This window comes from Scyliorhinus torazame, chromosome 1 (assembly GCF_047496885.1).
Source record: "Scyliorhinus torazame isolate Kashiwa2021f chromosome 1, sScyTor2.1, whole genome shotgun sequence".
Taxonomy (NCBI): Eukaryota; Metazoa; Chordata; class Chondrichthyes; order Carcharhiniformes; family Scyliorhinidae; genus Scyliorhinus; species Scyliorhinus torazame.
The window spans coordinates 4,015,225-4,031,106 of NC_092707.1; the positions used below are offsets into that span (position 1 = coordinate 4,015,225).

Here is a 15,882-nt window from a genome sequence, read left to right on the forward strand (position 1 = left end):
CTAAGGAAATTTGGCATGTCAGCTACGACTATCACCAACTTCTACAAATGCACCATGGAAAGCATTCTTTCTGGTTGTATCACAGCTTGGTATGGGGCCTGCTCTGCCCAAGACCGCAGGAAATTACAGAAGGTCGTTAATGTAGCCCAGTCCATCACGCAAACCAACCTCCCATCCATTGACTCTTCTATAATTCCCGCTGCCTCGGAAAGGCAGCCAGCATAATTCAGGACACCACGCACCCCGGACATACTCTCTTCCACCTTCTTCCGTCAGGAAAAAGATACCAAAGCTTGAGGTCCCGTACCAACCGACTCAAGAACAGCTTCTTCCCTACTGCCTTTTGAATGGACCTACCTCGTATTAAGTTGATCTTTTCTCTACACCTTGCTATGACTGTAACATTATATTCTGCAGTCTCTCCTTCCTTCCCTATGTACGGTCTGCATTGTTTGTACAGCATGCAGGAAACAACACTTTTCACTGTATACTGATACAGACGACAATAATAAATCAAATCAAATCAAAAATCCTCCTCCAGTGAGTTTAATTGTCCACCACCATTCACGGCAGGACTGCAGAGCTTGGATCTGATGTGTTAGTTGTGGAATCGCTTCGCTCTGTCTATCACTTGCTGCTTTTGCTGTTTGGCACAAGTAGGCCTGTGTTGTAGCTTCACCAGGTTGACACCTCATTTTCCGGGCTGCCTGATGTTGCTCCTGGCACGCTCTCTTGCAATCTTCATTGAACCAGGGTTGGTCCCCTGGCTTGGTGGTAATGGTAGAGTGGGGGATATGCCAGGCCATCAGGTTGTAAGACCATAAGACAGAGGAGCAGAATTAGGCCACTCGGCCCATCGAGTCTGCTCCGCCATTCAATCATGGCTGATATTTTTCTCATCCCCATTCTCCTGCCTTCTCCCCATAACCCATGATCCCCTTATTAATCAAGAACCTATCTATCTCGGTCTAAAAGACACTCAGTGAATTGGCCTCCACAGCCTTCTGCGGCAAAGAGTTCCACTGATTCACCACCCTCTGGCTGAAGAAATTCCTCCTCATTTCTGTTTTAAAGGATCGTCCCTTTAGTCTGAGATGGTGTCCTCTGCTTCTAGTTTTTCCTACAAGTGGAAACATCCGCTCCACACCCACTCTATCCAGGCCTCTCAGTATCCTGTAAATTTCAATAAGATCCCCCCCTCATCCTTCTAAACTCCCAACGAGCATAGACCCAGAGTCCTCAAGTTCTTCATTCCAGGGATCATTCTTGTGAACCTCCTCTGGACCCTTTCCAAGGCCAGCACATCCTTCCTTAGATACGGGGCCCAAAACAGCTCACAATACTCCAAATGGGGTCTGACCAGAGCCTTATACAGCTTCAGAAGTACATCCCTGGTCTTGTATTCTAGCTCTCTCGACATGAATGCTAACATTGCATTTGCCTTCCTAACTGCCGACTGAACCTGCACATTAACCTTAAGAGAATCGTGGACAAGGACTCCCAAGTCCCTTTGTGCTTCTGATTTCCTCAGCATTTCCCCAGTTAGAAAATAGTCTATGCCTAGATTCCTCCTTCCAAAGTGCATAACCTCACACTTTTCCACATTGTATTCCATCTGCCACTTCATTGCCCACTCTCCTAGCCTGTCCAAGTCCTTCTGCAGCCCCCCCTGCTTCCTCAATACTACCTGTCCCTCCACAGATCTTTGTATCATCTGCAAACTTAGCAACAGTGCCTTCAGTTCCTTCTCCCAGATCATTAATATATATTGTGAAAAGTTGTGGTCCCAGCACCGACCCCTGAGACACACCACTAGTCACCGGCTGCCATCCTGAAAAAGACCCCTTTATCCCCACTCTCTGCCTTCTGCCAGTCAGCCAATCCTCTATCCATGCCAGGATCTTACCCTTAATACCATGGGCTTTTAACTTATTTAACAGTCTCCTATGTGGCACCTTGTCAAAGACCTTCTGGAAATCCAAATAAAACAGGTCCACTGGTTCTCCTTTGTCTAACGTCCTTGTTACCTCCTCAAAGAACTCGAGCAGATTTGTCAGACCGACCTCCCTTTGACGAAGCCGTGCTGACTCAGTCTTATTTTACCATGCACTGCCAAGTACTTCGTGATCTCATCTTTAATAAGATGAGCAGCACGGTAGCATTGTGGTTAGCACAATTGCTTCACAGCTCCAGGGTCCCAGGTTCGATTCCCGGCTTGGGTCACTGTCTTTGCGGAGTCTGCACGTTCTCCACGTGTGCGCGTGGGTTTCCTCCGGGTGCTCCGGTTTCCTCCCACAGTCCAAAGATGTGCAGGTTAGGTGGATTGGCCATGATAAATTGTCCTTAGTGTCCAAAATTGCCCTTAGTGTTGGGTGGGGTTACTGGGTAATGGGGATAGGGTGGAGGTGTGGGTTTGGGTAGGGTGCTCTTTCCAAGAGCCGGTGCAGACTCAATGGGCCGAATGGCCTCCTTCAGCACTGTAAATTCTATGATATAACTATGATATAAAATCTTACCAATGACTGAAGTCAGGCTAACCGGCCTATAATTTCCCATCTTCTGCCTCCCTCCCTTCTTAGACAGTGGTGTTACATTAGCCACTTTCCAGTCCTCTGGGACCCTCCCTGCCTCCAGTGATTCCTGAAAGATCATCACTAATGCCTCCACAATTTCCTCAGCTATCTCTTTTAGGACTCTGGGGTGTAGTCCATCCGGTCCAGGTGACTTATCCACCTTCAGACCTTTCAGGTTCTGGGGGACTTCAATATGCAGGTGGACTGGGAAAATCAGGTTGGTAGTGGATCCCAAGAAAAGGAATTTGTGGAATGTCTAAGAGACGGTTTTTTGGAGCAGCTTGTGACAGAGCCCACTCGGGAACAGGCAATTCTGGATTTGGTGATGTGTAACGAGGCAGACTTGATTAGGGAACTTAACGTGAAGGGACCCTTAGGGAGCATCTTTCATTCTCACTCCACAGTATATTTCCCACTTTCTCTGTATCCCAGCTATGACTAAAAGACATCGGACTCTGAACGTTAGCTCTTTTCTCTCCCTACAGATGCTGCCACACTTTAGATTTTCCAGCATTTTCTCTTTCGTCCGCCATGATTATTGTAATATTGCCTTTTTTACAGCCTTTTCTATCTCCTGATTTATTTTCTGCCCCACATCCTGACTACTGCCAGGGGGCCTGGACATAACTTCCAGCAGGGTCTTTTTATCTTTGCGATTTCTCAACTCTACCCAGAGATTCTATGCCTTCTGATCCTATATCGCTCCTTGCTATCGATTTAACTTCATTCCTGACTAACAATGCAACCACACCTCCTTTGCCCATCTGCCTGTCCTTTCGATAGGACATATATCCAAGGATATTTAGATCCCAGCCAGGATCCCCTTGCAGCCACGTCTCTGTGATGCCCACATCGTGCCGGCCAATTTCACTGTGCGCATTGCAGATTGTGGTTGATACAATTGTGCTGCTGCTGCTGGCTCACGGCGCCTCATGGAGGCCCAGTCTGGAGTTACTGGGTCTGTTCGAAGTCTGTCCCATTTAGCACGGTGGTAGTGCCACACAATACTGGAGGGTATCCTCAATGTGAAGATGGGACTACATCTCCACAGGAACGGTGCGGTGGTTCCTCGTACCAATGGTGAGAGACCAGGAAATGCTTAGGAACAAAGAACCTGGGTGATCAGATAAGAAATCACTAAAAACAAATGCATAAAACATATCAATGCGAACGGAATGTTGGCCATTGTCTCAAGAGGGCTGAAATACAAAGGAAATTGTGTATCAGTTGTACAGAACCTGGTTAGACCCTATCTGGTGTAACTGCATTCAGCTCTGGACACCAAGCCTCTAGAAGGGTTTATTAGCTTTGGACAGGGAGCTGTGTAGATTCACCAGATATCAGGGCACAAGTTACACAGACTCGATATGTAATCATTTGACTACACCTTGCTCCTATAAAGGGGTGGGACAATCAAGGTGTTTCAAATTATGAAAAGGATCCTCCAGGATAGAGAGAAACTATTTCCTCTGTTGGGACAATTCCAGAATAAAAGGGGGAGAAACTGAAACAGGGAACCAGGTCGGCTGGGAGTGAAATCAGAAATCAGGTGGTAAAAATTCAGAATTCTCTTCTGCAAAAGACTGTGGATGCTGTGGGATTGTGGATGCTGTGGGATTATGGACATTTTCAAAACTCAGTTGGAGAAATGCAATAAAGCACATACTTTAAAAAAAAACACGATAGTAACTTCCTCGTACTGAATATCAGGTTCCTCTGTACCGCCCTGGACTCACTTATTTTGCAAAAAGTGAGCTGAATAGCTCGATCACTTGCTCAATAAAACTGACCCTGAGCTTTCCGTCTAGTTACCTTTCAGTCGGAATATCAAGCTGCAGTCGTGTTTTGCATAGGACTGGATGAAAGACACAAATGCCTTCATCCCCTTTTCAAAGATGGCTCGGTCAGACACAGCCAACCTCTTCAGTTTCGGTAGGACATCAGCAGGATCTTTCAGCAGTTTCATCTCTTCCATTGGACACTGACGAGAGAAAAACGCAATTAAACAAATTGAGAGAGACAGAAGTTTACGACCTGTAACATCAACTCTGCTGTTTAATTGAGGTGCAGCAAGTTGATCACTGCCGTGGCAATTTTGCAGCAACTGCACCTTTTCGTAATAAAACATCCCCAACGTTTTATGGGAGACACCAGATGATTGATTTTGGAATATTATAGGCATGGGTAATATGAAAGTGGTTTTAATACAGTATCTCAACTTCAAATAGTAGCCTTTTCTCTTTAGGCCCAAATTATCACCAGTTTCTACTTTTGTGTAAGTGTCCCTTTGCCAGAACCACAAACACAAGTTTTAGGTTTTATCAGAACCGGTCACTGGTATAAATAGCAGCAATGCTTCCTGAACAAATCTCCAGCAGACAGCCGTTCAACAGCCCTGCTAGATCCCTCAAATTTGTGTATTAAATGTCAAATTAGGGGCTGTTTAGCACAGGGCTAAATCGCTGGCTTTGAAACCAGACCCAGGCAGGCCAGCAGCACGGTTCAATTTCCGTACCAGCCTCCCCAAACAGGTGCCGGAATGTGGCGACTAGGGGCTTTTCACAGTAACTTCATTTGAAGCCTACTTGTGACAATAAGCGATTTTCATTTCATTTCATTCAAATTACAAAGACGAAGAAACCCGAGATCAAAACAAGAATTTGCATGATTACATTTTAAAACATTTAAGGAAAAGCAAGCGATCATACTTTCTGATTAATGGAAAGAAAGTTGACATAAGCCATTTCCATGGGAAGCAGGAATACAAGGGCGCTGCCACGGTGACCAATGCGAGCTGTCCGTCCACAGCGATGGACAAAGGCACTTAATATAAACAAAAACAACATCCATTAAATATCTACTCAACTCCAAAAACATTCACTGGACACCAGCAACCCACAAGGTACACTGGAGACGGACAACTGTAATATCATCGAATCACTGGATCTCTACAGTGCAGAAGGAGGCCATTCTGCCCATCGGGTCTGCACCGGCCCTCTGAGAGAGCACCGTATCCAGACCCAATTCCCCACCCTATCCCCGGTAACCCCATCCAGGGGCAATTGATCATGGCCAATCCACCTAACCCGCACATCTTTGGACTGTGGAAGGAAACCGGAGCACCCAGAGGAAACTCACGCAGACACAGAGGTATGTGCAAACTCCACACAGACAGTGACCCAAGGTTGGAATCAAACCTGGGTCTCTGGCGCTGTGATGCAGCAGTACTGACCACTATTATGTTATCTAATAGTTGATTTAATATCACCATCTGTGCGCTATTTCACCGGCAACCTACAACATAACTATGATCACAACTATTGTCTTTTAAAAAATAAATTTAGTGTACCCAATTCATTTTTTCCAATTAAGGGGCAATTTAGCGTGGCCAATCCACCTACCCTGCACATCTTTAGGTTGTGGGGGTGAGACCCACGCAAACACGGGGAGAATGCAAACTCCACACGGACAGTGACCCCGAGCCGGGATCGAACCTGGGACCTCAGTGCTAACCCCTGCGCCACCGTGCTGCCCCCATCACAACTGTTGTCACTCGAATTCCTGTTCTCGCAAAGCCCCCGAGCTACACTAGCTTCTGTAGTTACTACTTCCATCAATTAAAGTACTAGTTTCAAGACTGAAGAATTGTTTTTACTTCCACTGTTTTCCATTCAACAAGATTCATTCTGCCTCTTAGCTCCAACTGCAGAGTGTGGTGAACTCAGCCCAACGCCTCACACAAGCTTGCCACCCCAACATTGATTCTGTCTACACCTCCCGCTGTCTCAGGAAAGCAGACAGCATTGTCAGAGACCCCTCCCACCCAGGCATTGCCTTCTTCCAGACCCTTCCATCAGGCAGAATGTACAGAAGTCTGAAGACCCGCACATCCAGACATAGGAACAGCTTCTTCCCCACAGCTACAAGACTTCTCAACGACTCCCCCTCGGACTGATCTGTTCCCTGTAAGAACACTATTCACGACGCCCTATGCTGCTCTTGTTTGGCCCCTTGTTCCGCACTGTAACCAATCACTGTTTGTCGATGCAACTCCGTCAATGTACTCTGTTGATTATTCTTTTGTCTACTATGTACGTACTGTGTACGTTCCCTTGGCCGCAGTAAAATACTTTGCACTGTACTTCGGTACATGTGACAATAAATATCAATCAATCAATCAATATAGTGACTGAGTTAAAGTACCTGGCATTGTTGGCAGGGTCGTACTGCAGAACCCAGTCAACCTCAGGGATGTCTATACCACGAGCCATGACATCTGTGCAAACCAAAATACCACTGGGATAGAAAAGAAAGATTGTTCAATGCAATGTTTAGGCAGTGCACACGAGGGTATAAAGCATTGGAAAATCATGCCATGTCCTACACGACCAGTAGGGTCAATCCTTACAGTGTCCAGCAGGACATGAATTGATGGATTTAGGATCCGGAGTGGAAACTTTTGCAATCCCTTAAACCAGGAGCAGCAAAATCTGTCACTCCTCCAATTGAAATGAGCTAACTCAGCAGCAGTCACAAATCAAAGCTGGAGACGTGGGTGCTGATCGATACGCTTCACGTACTGGCGGTTTGAGCTTTCTGGATGAGCTGTACGAATGGTGTCCTTAAAATTAAAAACCTTTAAGTGGGATGTGAGTTTTCAGAGATGGGAGGAGAAGGGAGTCAGGGCATTAAAAGGATTTATTTCTCGGGGGCTGGTTTGCAGGATTGAAGGAGCTGGGGGCGTAATATGGGTTGGGGCAGGGGGAAATGTTTAGGTATATGCAGGTCCGAGATTTCGCTAAGAAGGAGATACAGAGCTTTCCGGTGGCGCCGGCCTCCACACTGTTGGAGGAGGTGCTGACGGCAGGGGGAATGGAGAAGGGGGTGGTGTCGGCGATTTGCAGGGCGATTCTGGGAGAAGAGAAGGCATCACTGGAAGGGATCAAGGTAAAGTGGGGGGAAGAGTTAGGAGAGACCATGGAGGAGGGGTTGTAGTGTGAGGTGTTCTGGAGGGTAAATGTTTTAGCCTGCGCCTCGCTGATCGCCCGAAGGCGGGTTCTGTTGGGATCGGTCTGTGTATGTTGTTGGTTACTATGTATGGGGTGGATGGTGGATTCCTGAATCCTTTTCTTTGATGTTTGTATTTTGTATTTAAAATGTTGATGGTTGTTTGGGGGTTGGTGGGAGGGAGGAATTGACATTGTATTTGTTACCGTTGATTGTTTGTTGATGGGTGTAAATTTGGGTGAAAATGTGAAAAAGGAGAATAAAAATATTTATTAAACCATATCAAAATCCTTTACCTTTGAAGTTGTCGAAACTCTATGAAAATCTTGTTCCGTTTGTGTTTCATTTTTCCATGAATACACATTATTCGTACATTTTTCACCAAGGCGTCTAGTGCAGCCCCATAATATTCCACACACGCACAGGTACTGAAACAAGGAGGAACTTAAATCAAACTCTGCAATAAATAACCAAAGGAGAAAATGGACAGCTTTTCTCCAGCTATCCAGATTGACCCAGCAAGAGGTCTGATTAGCAAATAAATAATGAGTAACTGGCAATGTCATTGGGTCTGTGATCTCACTACTCAGTCACATGCGAGAAATGTTAGTTAAATGATGTTCCTTTTCATGGGACACTGGCATCAGTTTTGGGACAGGGGGGACCTATACCGTTGGGATGGTCTCCTCCTGAACCGAGCTGGGACCAGTGTTCTGGCGAAAAGAGTAAATAGGGTGGTCAATAGGACTTTAAACTAAAGATTGGGGGGGGGGGGAAGGGAAAGTCAGGGAACCAAGAGGTGAAGTAATCAGCGGGGAGCGTAGCTGCTTAGGAATTTAAAAAAACACGAACAGACAAAACTCAAGAGTGGTTACGATTGTCCCCATCCCACAAAATATGACACACTGTATGGAAAGGCTCAGTAAACCAAGGTCCACCACACTAAGAAAACAAAAAGGGACGGTTAATAGAGAATTAAAGGTGCTATATTTAAATGCGCGCAGTATACGGAACAAGGTAGATGAGCTTGTGGCCCAGATTGTGACTGGCAGGTATGATGTGGTAGGCATCACAGAGACATGGTTGCAGGGGGTTCAGGACTGGCATTTAAACATCCAGGGATTCACAACCAATCGAAAAGACAGAGGTGGGCAGAGGGGACGGGGTTGCCTTGTTAATTAGGAATGAAATTAAATCAATAGCACTAAGCGACATAGAGTCGGATGATGTGGAGTCTGTATGGGTAGAGTTGAGGAACCACAAAGGCAAAAAAACCATAATGGGAGTTATGTACAGGCCTCCTAACAGTGGTCAGGACCAGGGGCACAAAATGCACCACGAAATAGAAAGTGCATGTCAGAAAGGCAAGGTCACAGTGATCATGGGGGACTTTAATATGCAAGTGGACTGGGTAAATAATGCTGCCAGTGGACCCAAGGAAAGGGAATTCATTGAATGTTTACAGGAGGGCTTTTTGGAACAGCTTGTGATGGAGCCCATGAGGGAACAGGCCATTCTGGACTTAGTGTTATGTAATGAGCCAGACTTGATTAAAGATCTTAAAGTAAGGGAGCACTTAGGAGGCAGTGATCATAATATGGTCGAATTCAATCTCCAATTTGAAAGAAAGAAGGTAGAATCAGATGTAAAGGTGTTACTATAAAGGTAACTACAGGGGCATGAGGGAGGAACTGACGAAAATCGACTGGGAGCAGAGCCTAGTGGGAAAGACAGTAGAACAGCAATGGCAGGCGTTTCTGGGAGTAATTGAGGACATAGTACAGAGGTTCATCCCAAAGAAAAGAAAGGTTATCAGAGGGGGGATTAGGCAGCCATGGCTGACAAAGGAAGTTAGGGAATGCATCAAAGCAAAAGAGAAAGCCTATAATGTGGCAAAGACTAGTGGGAAGTCAGAAGATTGGGAAGGCTACAACAGAGGATAACAAAGAGAGAAATAAGGAAAGAGAGAATCAAATTTGAAGGTAGGCTAGCCAGTAACATTAGGAATGACAGTAAAAGTTTATTTAAATACATTAAAAACAAACGGGAGGCAAAAGTTGACATTGGGCCGCTCCAAAATGACGCTGGTAATTTTGTGATGGGAGACAAGGAAATAGCTGAGGAACTGAATAAGTACTTTGCGTCAGTCTTCACAGTAGAAGACATGAGTAATATCCTAACAATTCCGGAGAGTCAGGGGGCAGAGTTGAATATGGTAGCCATCACAAAGGAGAAAGTGCTAGAGAAACTAAGAGGTCTAAAAATTGATAAATCTCCGGGCCCAGATGGGCTACATCCTAGAGTTCTATAGGAGATAGCTGAAGAAATAGTGGAGGCGTTAGTTATGATCTTTCAAAAGTCACTGGAGTCAGGGAAAGTACCAGAGGATTGGAAAATCGCTGTTGTAACCCCCCTGTTCAAGAAGGGAACAAGGAAAAAGATGGAAAATTATAGGCCAATTAGCCTAACCTCGGTTGTTGGCAAGATTCTAGAATCCATTGTTAAGGATGAGATTTCTAAATTCTTGGAAGTGCAGGGTCGGATTAGGACAAGTCAGCATGGATTTAGTAAGGGGAGGTCGTGCCTGACAAACCTGTTAGAGTTCTTTGATGAGATAACAAATAGGTTAGACCAAGGAGAGCCAATGGATGTTATCTATCTTGACTTCCAAAAGGCCTTTGATAAGGTGCCTCACGGGAGACTGCTGAGTAAAATAAGGGCCCATGGTATTCGAGGCAAGGTACTAACATGGATTGACGATTGGCTGTCAGGCAGAAGGCAGAGAGTTGGGATAAAAGGTTCTTTTTCGGAATGGCAACCGGTGACGAGTGGTGTCCCGCAGGGTTCAGTGTTGGGGCCACAGCTGTTCTCTTTATATATTAACGATCTAGATGATGGGACTGAGGGCATTCTGGCTAAGTTTGCCGATGATACAAAGATAGGTGGAGGGGCAGATAGTATGGAGGAGGTGGGTAGGCTGCAGAAAGATTTAGACAGTTTAGGAGAGTGGTCCAAGAAATGGCTGATGAAATTCAACGTGGGCAAGTGCGAGGTCTTGCACTTTGGAAAAAAGAATAGAGGCGTGGACTATTTTCTAAGTGGTGACAAAATTCATAATGCTGAAGTGCAAAGGGACTTGGGAGTCCTAGTCCAGGATTCTCTAAAGGTAAACTTGCAGGTTGAGTCCGTAATTAAGAAAGCAAATGCAATGTTGTCATTCATCTCAAGAGACTTGGAATATAAAAGCAGGGATGTACTTCTGAAGCTTTATAAAGCATTAGTTAGGCCCCATTTAGAATACTGTGAGCAATTTTGGGCCCCACACCTCAGGAAGGACATACTGGCACTGGAGCGGGTCCAGCGGAGATTCACACGGATGATCCCAGGAATGGTAGGCCTAACATACGATGAACGTCTGAGGATCCTGGGATTATATTCATTGGAGTTTAGGAGGTTGAGGGGAGATCTAATAGAAACTTACAAGATAATGAATGGCTTAGATAGGGTGGATGTAGGGAAGTTGTTTCCATTGGCAGGAGAGACTAGAACCCGGGGGCACAGCCTTAGAATAAAAGGGAGTCACTTTAGAACAGAGATGAAGAGAAATTTCTTCAGCCAGAGAGTGGTGGGTCTGTGGAATTCATTGCCACAGAGGGCGGTGGAGGCCGGGACGTTGAGTGTCTTTAAGACAGAAGTTGATAAATTCTTGATTTCTCGAGGAATTAAGGGCTATGGAGAGAGAGCGGGTAAATGGAGTTGAAATCAGCCATGATTGAATGGTGGAGTGGACTCGATGGGCCGAATGGCCTTACTTCCGCTCCTATGTCTTATGGTCTTATGGATAAGATGTTGATTGTGTGACCATTTTACTTCCTTGATTACTTAATGGGAGATGCTTTTCAGTAAATCTCCATGTGGAAATAAATTTACCTGTATTGTGTGTGAGGTGTGATTGCAACTGGAGCATTGGGAACACAGAAGTCAGTGTTTTCACTCTCACGCCACAAACTACATTTCCTAGTCAAACTACCCATTTCCCTGGCAACTGGCGGAGATTTAGCACAGTCAGTCAGCTCAGTTTGGCCTTCGCCGGTTTAACTCAGTGGGCTAGACAGCTGGCTTGTAATGCAGAACAAGGCCAGCAGCGCGGGTTCAATTCCCGTACCAGCCTCCTTAAACAGGCACCGGAATGTGGCGACTAGGGGCTTTTCACAGTAACTTCATACTTAGAACTTAGAAAAATACAGCACAGAACAGGCCCTTCGGCCCACGATGTTGTGCCGAACCTTTGTCCTAGATTAATCATAGATTATCATTGAATTTACAGTGCAGGAGGAGGCCATTCGGCCCATTGAATCTGCACCGGCTCTTGGAAAGAGCACCCTACCCAAAGTCAACACCTCCACCCAACACCAAGGGCAATTTTGGACACTATGGGCAATTTATCATGGCCAATCCACCTAACCTGCCCATCTTTGGACTGTGGGAGGAAACCGGAAGGGCTAAATTGCCCTTAAGAGTCCAAAAAGGTTAGGAGGGGTTATTGGGTTACGGGCATCGGGTGAAAGTGAGGGCTTAAGTGGGCCGGTGCAAAAATATATATTTTGTTTAAATTATTTTTTTTAAGTGGGCCGGTGCAGACTCAATGGGCCGAACGGCCTCCTTCTGCACTGTATGCTCTATGGTCTATTATTAGATTAAGCCAGATGTTTTGGAAGCTCGGAAGGCACAGTGGTTAGCACTGTTGCATCACCGCGCCAGCGTCCCAGGGTCGATTCCCGACTTGGGCCACTGTCTGTGCGGAGTCTGCACGTTCTCCCCGTGTCTGCGTGGGTTTCCTCCGGGTGCTCCGGTTTACATAGATACATAGAAGATAGGAGCAGGAGGAGGCCTTTTGGCACTTCGAGCCTGCTCCACCATTAATCACGATAATGGCCGAGCATCCAACTCAATAGCCTAATCCTGCTTTCTCCCAATAGCCTTTGATCCCATTCTCCCCAAGCGCTATATCCAGCCGCCTCTCGAATATATTCAAAGTTTTAGCATCAACTATTTCCCGTGGTAATGAATTCCACAGGAAGTAGTTGATGCAAATCCCGAAAGACATGCTGTTAGGTGATTTGGACATTCTGAATTTTCCCTCTATGTAACTGAACAGGCGCCGGAATGTGGCGACTAGGGGCTTTTCACAGTAACTTCATTGCAGTGATAATGTAAGCCTATTTGTGACAATAAAGATTATTAATTAAGATCGGTGTCATATTTGACCACGGTGAGCTTCCGAACACAATCCCATGCATTTAACAGCACCACCTACTTCCTGTTTTGTAACATGAGTCAAGTCTACCCCTGCCGCAGCTCCTCCTCCATGCCTTTGCTACCTCCAGACTTGACTGGTCCAAGGCCTCTTGGCCAGCCTCGCACTTTCTACAATCCATCAACTGAAAATCATCAAAAATTCTGCTGCCCATGTGTTGGATGATCAGCCATGGTCATAATAAATGGCGGAGCCGGCTGGAGGGGGCGAATGGCCTCGTCCTGCCCCTATTTCTATGTAACCCTCACCAAATCCTGCTCAGTCACCACCCCTGTGCCTGCTCCTGGTTAACCAGTCCCTCAACTTGAAAATTCTCATCCTTGTTTTAAGAGCCTTGCTCTATCTGTGAGCGCTCTCCTAATCTCTCCTAATCTCACCTTCGGTGATATCGATACTCCTCGAATTCTGTCTTCTAGAACATTCCCTCTTTTAATTGTGCCACCATTGGAGGTGGTCTCCAGTTGCCAAGGCCCAAAGCTCTTGAATTCCCCAAATCTCTCTCATTCTCCCCTTTAAGAAGCCCCTTAAAACCGACCACTTTGTCCAAGCTTTTGGTCACCTCGATTAATATCTCCTTACGTGACCGTCAACCTCTGTTTGTCAATTCTCCTGTGAAGCAAGCCGGTGTGTTTTACCAAATGAAAGTTGGTATATCAGTACAAGTTCTTGTTGTGAGATCAGTGCAGGCACTGAAACAGTAGCCACGCCGATGGTTAGTCAGTGATTGTACCGGACAGGCCCAGAGTATTGACAGTGATTTGTGCTCAGCCCAGTTGAGAGAACCACTCGCGAAGAGGGAGAGCTTCACTTCTCTAAAATAGCAGCTTCTCACCCAGGTGTGAGGGCCGAGGGCTTCAGTCCCAGTGCAGCTTGGGTGTCTTTTTAGCGTTTATTAACAGGGGGCTTGAGTTTAAGAGCCGCGGGGTTATGCTGCAACTGTACATGACCCTGGTGAGACCACATTTGGAGTATTGCGTGCAGTTCTGGTCACCTCATTATCGGAAGGATGTGGAAGCATTGGAAAGGGTGCAAAGGAGATTTACCAGGATGCTGCCTGGTTTGCAGGATAGGTCTTATGAGGACAGGTTGAGGGAGCTAGGGCTTTTCTCTTTGGAGCGGAGGAGGATGAGAGGCTTAATAGAGGTTTATAAGATAATGAGGGGTATAGATTGGGTGGACATTCAGAGACTATTTCCTCGGGTGGATGTAGCTGTTACAAGGGGGCATACCTATAAGATTCAGGGTGGGAGATATAGGAGGGATGTCCGAGGTAGGTTCTTTACTCAGAGAGTGGTTAGGGTGTGGAATGGACTGCCTGCTGTGATAGTGGAGGAACTTTCAAGCGGTTATTGGATAGGCACATGGAGCGCACTAGAATGATTGGGAGCAGGTTGATTTTGATCATAGTTTCAGACTAATTCGGCACAACATCGAGGGCCGAAGGGCCTGTACTGTGCTGGACTGTTCTATGTTCATCGAGGCCGACCCTAGGAAGTGCTGCTCTATCGGAGATCCAGAACATCTCCTCAAGTTCCCTCCCGGTTTGCCTAATCTAATGAGCGCGGAAGGCTCATGGTGTTATTCGAAAGAAGGTGTCCTCCCAATTCTCAAGTCAACATTCCTCCCTCAAACACCATCAAAACTAGGTTAACTTGTCATCGACTGCATTGTTTATATGCGATCTTGCTGTGTGTAAATAACGACCACATTTGTCTCCTAACAGTTACTATACTCAGAGAATCATAGATCATAGAATTTACAGTGCAGAAGGAGGCCATTCGGCCCATCGAGTCTGCACCGGCTCTTGGAAAGAGCACCCTACCCAAGCCCACACCTCCACCCTATCCCCATAACCCAGTAACCCCACCCAACAATAAGGGCAATTTTGGACACTAAGGGCAATTTATCACGGTCAATCGACCTAACCTGCACATCTTTGGACTGTGGGAGGAAACCGGAGCACCCGGACGAAACCCACGCACACACGGGGAGAACGTGTAGACTCCGCACAGACAATGACCCAAGCCGGGAATCGAACCTGGGACCCTGGAGCTGTGAAGCAATTGTGCTATCCACAATGCTACCGTGCTGCCCTAAAGTATGATGTGGAGATGCCGGCGTTGGACTGGGTGGGCACAGTAAGAAGTCTTACAAAACCAGGTTAAAGTCCAACAGGTTTGTTTCAAATCACTAGCTTTCGGAGCATGTTTCAGGCCACATTTGGAGTAATGTGTGCAGTTCTGGTCGCCTCATTTTAGAAAGGATGTGGAACTTTTGGAAAAGGTGCAAAGGAGATTTACCAGGGTGTTGCCTGGAATGGAGAGAAGATCTTACGAGGAAGAAGGATGAGGGGCGACTTGATAGAGGTTTATAAGATGATCAGGGGAATAGATAGAGTAGACAGTCAGAGACTTTTTCCCCGGGTAGAACAAACCATTACAAGGGGACATAAATTTAAGGTGAAAGGTGGAAGATATAGGAGGGATATCAGAGGTAGGTTCTTTACCCAGAGAGTAGTGGGGGCATGGAATGCACTGCCTGTGGAAGTAGTTGAGTCGGAAACATTAGTGACCTTCAAGCGGCTATTGGATAGGTACATGGATTATGATAGAATGATAAGAGTGTAGATTAATTTGTTCTTAATCTAGGACAAATGTTCGGCACAACATCGTAGGCCGAAGGGCCTGTACTGTGCTGGACTGTTCTATGTTCATCGAGGCCGACCCTAGGAAGTGCTGCTCTATCGGAAATGTGAACTTAAAGAGATCCAGAACATCTCCTCAAGTTCCCTCCCGGTTTACCTAATCTAATGAGCGCGGAAGGATCATGGTGTTATTCGAAAGAAGGTGTCCTCCCAATTCTCAAGTCAACATTCCTCCCCCAAACACCATCAAAACTAGGTTAACTTGTCATCGACTGCATTGTTTATATGCGATCTTGCTGTGTGTAAATAACGACCACATTTGTCTCCTAACAGTTACTATA

General features: G+C 46.1%; 1 protein-coding gene across 1 annotated transcript in view; it reads right to left on the reverse strand.

The window, feature by feature from the left end:
- The window catches only part of ddx55 (DEAD (Asp-Glu-Ala-Asp) box polypeptide 55), a 65,730-nt gene that overhangs the window by 24,876 nt on the left and 24,972 nt on the right, over window positions 1-15,882 (reverse strand). Inside the window, exons 9-12 of the mRNA XM_072513220.1 lie at window positions 7,877-8,008; window positions 6,777-6,869; window positions 5,282-5,396; window positions 4,386-4,554 (exon numbers count right to left, since the gene is read on the reverse strand). Of these exons, the coding sequence (XP_072369321.1) occupies window positions 4,386-4,554; window positions 5,282-5,396; window positions 6,777-6,869; window positions 7,877-8,008 (509 nt within the window). The remainder of the gene's footprint in view (window positions 1-4,385; window positions 4,555-5,281; window positions 5,397-6,776; window positions 6,870-7,876; window positions 8,009-15,882) is intronic.